Source organism: Nicotiana tabacum, chromosome 17 (assembly GCF_000715075.1).
Source record: "Nicotiana tabacum cultivar K326 chromosome 17, ASM71507v2, whole genome shotgun sequence".
Classification (NCBI taxonomy): domain Eukaryota; kingdom Viridiplantae; phylum Streptophyta; class Magnoliopsida; order Solanales; family Solanaceae; genus Nicotiana; species Nicotiana tabacum.
The window spans coordinates 103,587,014-103,599,310 of NC_134096.1; the positions used below are offsets into that span (position 1 = coordinate 103,587,014).

The 12,297-nt window shown below is 35.6% G+C and overlaps 1 protein-coding gene across 4 annotated transcripts; it reads right to left on the reverse strand.

The window, feature by feature from the left end:
* Nucleotides 1–1,712: 1,712 nt before the first annotated feature.
* On the reverse strand, nucleotides 1,713–8,357 carry LOC107772149 (PH, RCC1 and FYVE domains-containing protein 1-like). Of its 4 annotated transcripts, none has more exons than XR_012701386.1 (9): nucleotides 7,944–8,349; nucleotides 7,186–7,272; nucleotides 7,002–7,091; nucleotides 6,817–6,891; nucleotides 6,531–6,725; nucleotides 3,651–5,726; nucleotides 3,172–3,329; nucleotides 2,597–3,006; nucleotides 1,713–2,051 (listed from the first exon to the last, which is right to left on the reverse strand). XR_012701386.1 is itself a non-coding variant. In XM_016591636.2 (9 exons), exons 1-9 carry the CDS (start codon nucleotides 7,992–7,994, stop codon nucleotides 1,931–1,933), a joined length of 3,252 nt encoding a protein of 1,083 aa, XP_016447122.1. In that variant the 5' UTR covers nucleotides 7,995–8,357; the 3' UTR covers nucleotides 1,713–1,930. The 4 variants fall into 4 exon arrangements, 3 of the variants coding, with proteins under 3 accessions (XP_016447122.1, XP_016447125.1, XP_016447124.1); XM_016591636.2 differs by having other exon boundaries at nucleotides 3,183–3,329; nucleotides 7,944–8,357; XM_016591639.2 differs by lacking the exons at nucleotides 7,186–7,272; nucleotides 7,944–8,349 and having other exon boundaries at nucleotides 3,183–3,329; nucleotides 7,007–7,091.
* Between the last annotated feature and the right edge of the window lie 3,940 nt (nucleotides 8,358–12,297).

Below are 12,297 nucleotides of genomic sequence, written 5' to 3' on the forward strand. Positions count from 1 at the left end.
TACTCTCAGCCGGGATTAGGTCCGAGGTCTTCACTCGAACAAACCGGCCCATCCAACCTCGATCTTCGTCTTTATCTATGCTCGAGGTGAACGCCTTGGTGGCCCGGCGTTGAAGCTTTATCAACCTACCTCGGTAAAGTCGAGGGCTATATAATCTTACGAGGTGGTCGAGGGTGAAGGGAAGCCCGTCGATTTTGCTCACAAAGAAACGAAGCAATATCACAATCCTCCAGAAAGAAGGGTGAATTTGACCGAGGGTCACCTGGTATTTCTTGCAAAAATCGACGATGACTGAATCGAGGGGACCCAGCGTGAAAGAATAAGTGTAAACACTCAGGTACCCTTCCACGTGGGTAGTGATCGCCTCCTCCTGTGCCGGTATCACAACCTCTTTATTTTACCAATGGCAGTCTTTTTTCACCAGGTCAAGAAGGTTTTTTGGTATCGAGCATATATATCTCGATACCGGCTCGGATCGACAAGCAACCGAGGAGGGTTTTTCGACCTTAAAATCGGAATCAATAACGCATCCCCCCTCCCCCCCCCCGGAACAAGCTCTTCAAGGCGTAGCTCCACCACTGTTTTCTCGCCGGCTGGCCGAGATGAGGAAGCAACCTCTTTCTGCGGAACAATTTTAGATATTTTTGCCATCTAATTTTTTATGAACAAAGAAGAAGGGAGAGTGAAGTATTTGGTGTTTTGAGAAGAACAAGCGAAGAAATTCCAAAACCTGGACATAGAGAGCTTTGGGGAAGGCGAAGAACTGTGAAGATTGGAAGGAAAAGAGATTTGAAGGTAAAAGTTTGAAACAATGAAGAAGGGGGCTATTTTATAGATTTCACAGTGACAGTTCAAAATTGACAGTGGCTGACTACCGATTGACGTGCATTTCATGCCTTGATAACTGGACCGACGGGATATTTGTCACAGACGTCACAATCGGGCTCGTCGCAGATGTCAGTATGTATCTAGTCAGAGGTTGAAAAATCATATCGTTTCTCGCCACCTTCTTTCCAAGAAATGAGGGGACTATCTGTAACCGAGTTTGCCCTTTGTGCGACAAATCAAGATTGGAGCATGATGGACCGAGGTTCGTCATTATAATATCGAGCTATGATGTGAAGTTGGAAGATCGAGCTCGAGATCCAGAGACCGATCAGTACCGAGATCAAGTCAAGGTCGAGCTCGAGACCCAGAGGTCGATCAAATACCGAGATAGAGTCAAGGTCGAGCTCGAGATCCAGAGACCGATCAAATACCAAGATCGAGTCAAGCTCGAGCTCGAGCCCCAGAGACCGACCAAGATTGAGACCGAGCCAAGGAACAACAAAGCCGTTATAGCCGCATTTGGGGAGAGAATCTCGGCTGAAATAACAGCTTTAATCAAGGAAAAGTCAATTAATTAATCTATCATAGGATCCCCACTATGTATTTTTAATTATACCCAAAGTAGAATTCCTCCACTATATTAGGTGTGGCTAACATTTGTAAAAGGCAGATTGATATACATTCACATTCTCACATTCAGAGATTATTGAGATTTACATAACATCTAGTAAATATTATCCTTTTTTGGGCTTTTGATATTGATTCATTTTGTTCATTTATCAACCATTCTCTACTCAATTAGGGTTTGTATTCATTCCTTTTTACAGTCAATATTCAATATATCCCTACTTATTTTTCCAATTTGTGCCGAGTTATACCACGTATCCTTAGAACTACGTATAAATTCAACTCTATCCGTTTTTTGGGTAAACAAAAATGAATGTAAAAATTATCTATGATTGTCCATCCATGTTCAATTGGCAATACAAAATTGCATTCTTCTCTCCCCATATGTTAAGCACATTGAGTGATACAATACCTTCAATAACATGAATCAATGTTGTAATCATGTGCAATTTACATTGGGAGGAAAAGGGAACTGCTACTTCTTCAGCAAGTCTTGGGTCAGATTTTCATATCCTTCAATATCATACTTTTTGTAGACAGAAAGCTGGTTTTCTTGCCACCACTTCTTTGCTTCCTTCTCTGTAAACTTTTTCCTACTACAAAATTCAACAAAAAAAGGTATTTGGTAAGCAGTTTAACATATTAATAAAGCAAGCTAATCATTGGCATAATTATAACATAAGCAGAGGTGGATCAGGAATTTTAAGTCAATAGATCTCCTTTGCTCATGAACTGGCTTCACTCGCTGCCCGAATACTATATGTGCCCTTGCATAAGTTGGTGATTGATAAGATTGTAGCTTGCTTTCCCTCTGAATAAACTAGGTGTTTTGTAGTAAAATGATATCTACCATGAGCTACATCTTTTTAATCAAAAGACGCAGGTTCCCTTAACTTCCAACACCCAATTAAATCAAAGAAACGAATGTTTGGAGTTGGGACTTGAATTTCAGTTACCATATTACGAACAATGAGAAGGAAAAAGAGATCATAACTGCTACCGTCTTACTGCATTATGAGAAGTGTAACTTTCATTTCTAACATTTAAATCACGAGGGAAACCTTCCTTTCAATTTGTTAGCCACATGATCTTTGTTCAAACCAAAAATGCAAAAAGGACAGGAGATTTCTGTATCATATACCTGAACCTGACTCGCTTGAGTCCCTTCTTTCCACTTGGCAGCACTGTCAATGTAATGAAGACACCAAGCTGATACTGTTCCACCCATTCACCCTTAGATGTTCTGAGCCCAACTTGGCAATGATCATCTCCTTTATATGATTCTTCTGCTGATCCGGAGTCCACCTTGTTCTCTTTGTTATAGAAGGATCTTAAAGTACTAGAGAATACAATTGGAGAACTACATAGGCTGTCAATGTTTCTGTCTTCCGGTTGTGCTTTTGCAAGAGGCACACATGTAGGCAAAACAATTCGATGTCCAGTTATATGATTTTGGCTGTCTGAACACGTTGATGTAGTCTGCAGTACATTTGCAGCAGCTTGATCATTAGTTTCTCTTCCAGCAAAAAAGCTTTCTGACATTGTCTGCAGCTGCAATTTGCAAAACATGTTCAAGCAAAAAAAAACTGTGGCATCCACCAACAAATTATTACCAGATTCACAAAATAGTTTCTTTTTATATGTTTGTGCCACGAGGTAATATATTGATGGATTAAAATGTTCATGTGAAGGAGAAGGCCAAAAGAATTAACTCACAGAAAAGTTACCCGTGATGTCAAAGCTTTTATAACTTCCTTTGCTGCTTTACTCTTGGAAGCTTCCTCTTTAGCCAATGACCAGGCTTCTTCAACTTTTTGTTGACGTTCTTGAATTTTCTCCTTTCTTGCTTCACATAACCTTTTAAGACTTTCAACCTACAGTATATATGCAAAGCAGTTAGAATTGATCTTGAGTCACCATATTTAAAACTTGTCACTAATGAAACATTATACGAGAGAAAATTAGCTGTTCATTGGTCTATTTAACTTCCAGAGTGCATCATTCTTCAGTAGGCATGGATCACTGAATTGATTAGATTTTGTCAACTAATCTACGTTCTTGAACTCCACATACCAGAACACGCCAAAAAGATTATTTATTCACACAATTATAAACAGAGAGAGACGTGTATCAACATTTAATAATCTCAGCCAAGTATAAGCAATTGAACCATGTAAGAGGTATTAGGACATTACCTGAGTTCTTAGCTTGGAAACTTCTTCAAGCAGGATCTTGTCTGATTCTGACAAGTTCTCCTCCATAGGTACACCAGTAGAGGGGACTAATTTTCGTTCTTTGTGAATCTGCTGTAAATAAGTTGGAGAAGCTGAAGCCAGCGAATTTCTTGCATAATGATTTTGGGTTCTCATCTGTCCTCCATAGTCTCTTCTAAAGATTTCAGGACAAGGAACTTGTCCCCATCTTGGAAAAACATCCAGCAACGATGCAAAATCAGTACTTTCCCCTAAACTGTTGGTAGCCCTCCTGTCAAACCATTGATTGTTCTCACTGAAATACTTTTTCGTTGACATCATTCGACTTGATGTAGTATTTGCCTCTTGCTGCTCTACCTTCTCGTGAATAAATGCCTTTTGGGTAATCAGTAATGGTCGTGGGCTACGATTTTCAAGCTTGGATGGCCTGTTTGATTGAGCAATTCTCTGAAGTTGGTGAAAACATGGATCGCATACTCGAAAAGCTTTAGTCTTGTCCGGGGCCAAAGAGGCATTTGTGGTTTTCTTGCTGCAGCATGTGCGGCAAAAGAGAAACCCACAATTATAACAATTTTGCTTCTTTCTTGTAATTCCAAAAGACATGCTACATCCTTTACAAGCTGATTGATCAGTACTAGACGCGGATTTGTGCAAACATATTGCTGCTGTAGAACTTGATCCACAAGCAATATGTTCCACCTGCCTTTCTCTCAGTGCCTCAACTAACGTTGGCCAACTTCTATCTTTTGTATCACCTAGTCCTAACTGTCCATTTGCACCTTTACCCCATGTGTAAACACTTCCCCTTGATGTTAGCACAGCAACATGATATGATCCGGAGGATATCTCTGTAACAAATTCCTCTCTAAGTTTTCCTTGCACAAGCACTAATGATTTGTCTTTGGCTTCTGGATTGCCCAGTTGCCCGTGCACTGCACTACCCATGGTATAAACTTTTCCCGTGCTAGATAGTGCAATAGTTAGGGTGCTCGCACAGGAAACTTGAATAAAATCATGATCAACAAGTTTCGCCACACAGGTTGGTAAAAGCTTTCTCTCCTCACCAGGATGACCAAGCCTTCCTTTATCCCCATCACCCCATGTAAACAGCTTCCCACCTGGATTATTGAATTTAAGACGATCAACAATGATTTCCACTACTGCAGCTGTATGCCATGGACCACATGCAACATTTTTGACCCACAAACCTCTAAGCAACTCAACTTCTTTGGGCTGAGCAACACTTTGGAGATTACCATGACCAAGAACCCCAAAAGTTCCTTCTCCGTAAGTAAACAATTGTCCAGATGTTGATACAATTGCTGTGTGCCATTCCCCACAAGCAACATAAGATATTTTCACACCATCCAAGGAACCACATATTCTGTTAGGTAGCCAATGGCTTCTCTTCTTTTTTTCACCTACTAACTCAGCACCAAAAGAGTTGTCACCCCATGTGTACAGTTCACCAGAAAAGGTCAGGGCACATGTTTGGTATTCCCCACAAGTGACAGATTTTACGCGAACCCCATTAAGGGAGTCCACCAGTTTCGGCCTTGCGGTGTCCATGTCGAGTTTATGTCCAAGCCTTCCATTCTTTCCTTCACCCCAGCAAAAAACTTCACCCTGTTTGGTGACTAAGGAAGCATGGCTCCTACCAATGGATAATGCCTGTACATCGAGCATCACAGTAGACTCAAGAAGTTTGGGTGACAAAGCATCCAATTTCACTTCCCCATCCCCGAAGCACCCTCCGTCTGCTCCTTCTCCCCAGATAAAAACATCCCTCAATACATTCCTCCCAAATGGTCTTGACTCATGAGTGGACGGAATAAATGGAGCTAGTATATCAGTTTGGTTTTCAGTCCCAGCACAAGATGCTCTCTTCTGGGTTAAGTTATCTGATTCAAAATATGACGAACATGTAACATTCTCAATTACATTATGCACACTCGATAGACTTGATTCCGAGAAAAAGCTGTCGGAAGAACATGATAAGCCATCAGTAAAACACCTTTCTGAAAATGAGTGAGTGGGACTCCCCGCTAAGCTGCGAACCTTGATCAAATAAGTATACATCATTTTTAGAGTGATGGGAAATTAAGAATATCTTCTTTTTTGTCTTCTATCAGATAGGAAATAATGTATTTATTACATTTATTACAATACATAGCCATAAAAGAACAGAATAATATAAGGAAGAAAGATAATTCTTGAGAATTAAAAGATGGAAATGCAAGTTTCTTTTTCAGATTGCTGAACTCGCCAAAGAAAAGTAACTGATGTCAAAGTACAGGTGCCCTAACTGAAAACAACTCTGAACACAACATCGAATATGACATAGAACCACATTATGGAGAAGTACTAATGATTAAAGATCTTATAAGGAATATGAAAGTTTTGGCTTAATCAGTTACATGTTATAACTCTCAAGCATCTAAAGAAAAAAGATTAACGACTGTCTATACAGAGTCCTTTTTCTCTCTCTTATTATTTCATCCATTTATTATCGCCAGTGATTTGTAATTTTTCTGTTTATCATTCACAGGTTATCAAACAGATCTGTCAGATTCAGAGCCAAAGTCACCACTCCACTCAAGGAACAAGTCTTAGAATGTATACTGGAAACACAAGCTTTGGGAGTAAATTCATACTTGTCAGGAACTAAGAGAGTCGAACTCCATTTACATAAATCAAGTGATAAAGCCACTAAAGAACAATATCAAAGCTACTTTCCAGACAAGATCAAAATCATAGGACATTGGGAAGTTTGAAGAAGATGCACACAGGGGAAAATAACAGTTACAAAAACACATGTTTAAGCATTGAAAACTTAAAAACACAAAGACGGATGTCAAGAACCTGAGAGGATCTGATTGTCTTTGCTGAAAGTCCAAGATTCTGTTTCCTCCGCATATAACCCGCTGGACTACTGATGCAACTGTGTGTGCCTTTTCTGCTTTTCAGAGGGTCCACCACTCTATGGTGGTGAGTTCTGGATATTACAGCTCTCAAGCCTACAAACCAAGTCTCAGCCTGCATTTTATCCTTGCAAATCTGAAAATGAAATATGGTTGTTAGCAAAACTAGAAATCATGCATGCTTGTACAACATCGCTCTATTAAACAAGACGTAATGTTTAATTTACCAGATCAAGAGTACGCTCGCCATTTCCATATATAAGTGATATGCACTGACTTTCCATCTCAGGCTGAAGAATTACCTTAATTAGAAAATGAAACATTCTTGTCAATAAAAGAAAATTTCACAGTTTAAGTATATATCTTGAGAAACGTCATGCATATCAATATGTGTGGTAGCCTCACTGCTTACAGTACTTTGGCCGCGGATGATATTCGTGATTGAACTTAACCTCAGTTGGTTTTCCTTCTCACCAGAGTACCAAATCAAAAACTTTTCATCCTGGAAACAAAGATAAAACCTTATACTTCACCTACAGTAATTGAAACATGAAATGGCAATGATTCGGCCTGAGGTATGGTGATTAAAACTTTACCGCGGATAACCTTAGAGGGTAGAATTTGGGCTTCCCTCTTCTGCCATACTTTAAAAGATGTGCACCCTTCTTCAATGCAACTATTGCCTGGACATGATTGAGAGGGAAAGTAACATTAGAGAAAAAGAAAAAGATGTGAGTGGAACAGGATATCTACTGATTAGCAAATTGTATGAACGACCCCGAAAAGACAACATAATTTCTCACTATACAATTTGCAAGAGATTATCTAACAGAAAATTATTAAATCTGCAGTTTGATTGACATGGCAGATAGAAGACTCATGAGACATTCATCAAAGGAAGATAATATTGGTAAGCTAACTTAAGCTACAAGAAGATTAAATGGTGTTATTGAATGACAAAAATAGTGGATATATATTATTCTAAAGAAACTACAACACAACAACAACAACAACAACCAAAAAAGAAAGTGAAGACTAAAAAAGGATTTATAGGAGGAACAAATATGGTAAATTGCTGCTTCCTCATGGAACAAAACAACAACTCAGAATACTTTGATCACACAAGTGTGCTTTTTAAAAATTTGTCCTTTTTCCCTTGTTAGTTAACACTACTACTAAAATTGAAGTGCCTAGCTGATCATTTGCTAAGCCCAAAAACATAAAAGAAAGGGAATACAGCAAATCTCAAGAACCTAGCCCACTAAAAAAAGAAGAATTAGCTGACAGAAGAATTAAAATTGCAGAAATGAAAGCAAGAAAGGAAAAAAAACTTCAATCTGAGAAGGAAAAAAACCTGTTCAACAGCTCGATCAGAAGGAACAATGGCCACGTGTTCTTCACCCATTATGCCCAAGAATCACATGTAAGTGGAAGGGCTGAAGCAAAGAAACATAAGAATGACAACAAAAGAAGAAAAATAGGAGACAACTGACTGACAGTGGAAGCAGAGGAAGTAGAATTTAGTATTTCCTCAGTAGAAAACCTTAAAGAACAGAAATGTTTTCTGGACAAAGAATTCAGAGGACACCCAGAAAATGCCTACTAATTTAAAGAATTTTTAAAGCTTAGAAGTACTTGTAAAAGTATGCTAAATTGATCTGAAATGAACAAGACTAGTAGAAGTTGTTAAAATAAGAAAGTGTGTTTGGGGGGGTATGAAAATGACTTTTTCTTTCAATTCATTGATGTGATTCTACAATGAAGAATCAAAAGCATTTTTTTTTAATTAATGATTATATTCTTCCATTATGACTCTTCTTTCTCTTGGGGTTTCGTGCAAATACATAGAGGAAATAAAAATAAGAAATATGGTTTCTGAACTGATCTAATTGCACGTGTGTACGGTACGGAAATTAAATTCCATAAATACATGCTCTTTTAGCCTTTTTATTTTAATTTTTTAAGAAGTTACAATATACTCTACTTAACAATTAACACACGAGTAAGTATTTCTTTTAATGGAGTACATTTTATTAGGAAATACCATCAGTTGATACTAATAAAAATGGCCATAAAAATAATTCATTTATTAATAAAGACAACGAATACAGATTTCATAAAATATTTGTGTGCACATTTGGTGTATACACCGAACTAAAAGATTGAATATAAAAAAATTATAAATTTAAAAAGAAAAGACAGATAATTTAACCACAGTTAAATGGTAAAAATTTATATGTGAAATATGTGTTGCCTACATTGATTTGCTGCATACACTGTTGCAAACAATTTTTCCCCAGAGTTTTCTTACTGTCTTTTAGCTTTTTTGGCCAAGCTTCTTTTTAAGACAAAAGCTCTTTTTTTGTCAAAAATATTTTTTTCTAAAATTAAGTTGTTTGGCAAAACTTTTGAAAGAAAAAAAAATATTTTGAGCAGAAGCAGTTTTGGAGAGACAGAAAAAAGTAACTTCTCTTCAAAAATACTTTTTTGAAAAATATTTTTGAGAAAATACACCTAGAAGCAGTTTTTTAAAATTTGGTCAAACACTAATTGCTACTCAAAAGTACTTTTCAAATTAATTAGTCAAACACAACTTTTGAGAAAAACACTTTTAAAAAAAAATAATTCTCAAAATAATCGAATTTTGACACTAAGTAAACTTTCGGGAAAAATTATTTGCAACAGTTTACTTTTATCTCGATACCGTATACAGTTTACTTTTGGACTCGCCCGATTTTGATATCCATTTAAGTCAAGAATCTCAACTATTTGATCTATTTTCGTACCATGCAAACTTTTTTCTTTTTCCCTTGAATTAATTACTCCAAAAATATTTTTTCTTTTACTTTTTTTCTTTTTAAGACATAAAAGAAGGATCAAACTCTTTTGTTTCGTATGAATTATTTTATTCCTATTTTTGTTTTTTCTTCAATGAAACGAAAGCAAGTACCCCTTTAATGAATTTTGAAGAATCTAGACATTTTACAATACTTAAAGCAATTAATTTGTCCATGATCGGACATATTTCTAACTTCTTCTCTTTTTTTAGCCATTCCTAACTAAGGTTAAGTTGATTTGGCTTTCCTTTTTTTCTGGAAAATCGTTAAGTATAGCCTTTCAGTGTTTTCTTGAATTTTTTTTTTTTGGATCTGCCTTAATATATCTTTACATACGCAATCAATAAAAGCTTTTAATATTCTTTGTTTTATTGCTTTCAAGTTTTCTCTTTTCTCTCTTTCTTTGAGGGAAAAAAAAGTGAGGAATTCTTCACCTGCTCTTTCTTATTGTTAATTTGATCAACTTACATGCAGATAAAAGGAAAAGAAAAAAAAGAATGTTGGCAATTCTTTTAAAAAAAACTTACCAAGTAAAGTTTTTCCTTTTTGTTGAAATAGCAAGTAAAGTTACAAAAGGAGGAAAGAAAGATTCCGATTTCCAAACAAATTCATACGTCTAGCCTTTTCAGTATTCTTTTTTCATGAAGAGGAAAAAAAATTAAAGAAAATAGTGGAGAGAATGTGTACTTCTGTATAAGAACAAAATCGGAAGTATGAAAGAGTAGAATTTTAGCCAAAACAAAAAGAGCACGGAATGGTGAGAGGATTTAAAAATCAGTAGAGGCATTAGGTAACTTTTTGTATCTACGCAAATATTGATTGGTCCAGTCACTTAATATATGCATTGGCAGAAGAATACAAATCAATGATAAAACCTAATAACAACAACAACAATTATATTTTTTAAATTACTTGGGACCGACTATATGAATTTCATTATACTCCCTCTCTTTCAATTTATGTGAACATATTTCCTTTTTAGTCTGTGCCAAAAAGAATGACTTATTTTCTTATTTGGAAACAATTTACCTTTATGCAATGATTTATAGCCACACAAAATATATGTGTCTCATTTTACATCACAAGTTCAAAAGTCTTCTGTCTTTTCTTAAATTTCGTATCCAGTCAAATGGGTTCACGTAAATTGAAACGGATAGAGTAATAAATATTCTATTTGGGTCCATAAACCAATGTAATGAGTGCTTAAGCAAACATATCGTAACAAAATATAAATTATGAAAATTCATCACAAATAAAAAAAAAATACGTTTGGCTGTCTACAAATCACAATCATATTAGCTACTTAATATTTATTAAAAGAATCATGGAATGGGACTAGAATTGGTTGCTGGATTGTCGGATACTTGTCAGCTGGACGAGTAAAACTAACAACCAAATCTTTTCTACCATATTTTATGTATCAAATGCTTACAAAATCCGTTTCATTAAAATAAAAGAATGAAATAGTAGCAGATTTCAATTGCCACTCTGTGTAGGACCCTTTATTCAACTTGATTCTCTGTTTCTCTATAGTTTCCTTTTCATTTTTAATTTGATCTCTTTAATTCCCACTTTATAGTAATACTCCTAAGTTGATTCAATCTTTATTCCATTACGAATCTTTGCCCTAGTCCCCTTAATAATATGTTGTTATTTTTCTTACGGAAACCAGTATGTTTGAACAGCGGCACTAATTAGAGCATTAGACGCCCAATCCCCTCTAGTGTAGTAGAGTTATCTAAAAATAACATTAATGAATATGCTAATATTTCATTATTAGCTATACCTATTACCTAACTGTGACAAAAAATAGAAAATGGAGAGAATAATTAACTGTGAGTGACAAATATTAATATTACATCATTTTCTTGGAAGATTTTAGACAAAAGTGCGTTTCACCTCGAATAAACATAGTAAACACAGTTGTTAATTTGTTGGTTTTGAACATCGAACTCACATTAATTAAGTTTGTTCCAAATTAATAGGGGAAAAAATCAAATTATTTATTTTTCTTTCAAATATGACTTTACTGATACAGTTAGTGAAGTATTAATTACTTGAGTTAGACCCATAAGAAGAAGTAAATAGTGATTTACGTAGATACTCTTATAATGACGACTATTAAATATTTTTCTTAGAAGATAGATAATACTACGAGTAGTATATATATTCTAAACACCATGTGTCCTTGGTACTTATTTTCAACATCTACGGCCATTTATTATACTGACTCAATGATGATATTCTTATACTTTATCCATGGAACCTCTAAATTATTTGGACTTTTTAATCTTTATGTAAACAATGGCGCAGAAGTAGATGAACCCTTTGGAACTTGCATTAAAAATTAATGACTTTGTGGGCTATATATAAAGCTTTTGCCATACCTAAGTATAGGGTAGGAGGTCACGTAAATAACTAAATATAGGTCTTAGGTGTATCATGATATCATCCATGTTGGAACTTAGGTTGAGAGTAGACTATAATTATTTGGATTTTCTTAGTGGAATTTGTGCAGCTTGCTGTTGTGCATGCATGTGCAGACCAACATCATATAAAAAAAGAAGAAAGAAGAAATTATATGATTTATCTCGGTTATTTATGTATGCATACAAGGAGGTTATGATTCCACCGATATTTATATATAAAGTTGAAATTGTTTTTGAAAACAAAATTATGAAATGGCTTGCAATTTAATAAGAATTAGGTGATCATCGGCAAATTTCTTAAACATTAGGGAGTAAAATGCATTTTATCTCAAGATTCGCTGAGTGTTAATTTCTTGTGGACCCTTGAAAAATTAGATTGATAGTACTTATTAATTAAGTAAGATATTAATTGAATTAATCTATGAGGGTCCACTTGAGGACA

What these genes read in the sequence shown, in the direction of transcription:
- LOC107772149 (XM_016591636.2), bottom strand. Translation starts at nt 7,994, where the DNA reads ATGGGTGAAGAACACGTGGCCATTGTTCCTTCTGATCGAGCTGTTGAA. An exon ending in AGACAATCAGATCCTCTCAG is followed by an intron (nt 5,727 to 6,530) that starts GTTCTTGACATC and finishes TATTTGATCAAG; the next exon opens with GTTCGCAGCTTAGCGGGGAG. An exon ending in CTCAAGCGAGTCAGGTTCAG is followed by an intron (nt 2,052 to 2,596) that starts GTATATGATACA and finishes TGAATTTTGTAG; the next exon opens with TAGGAAAAAGTTTACAGAGA.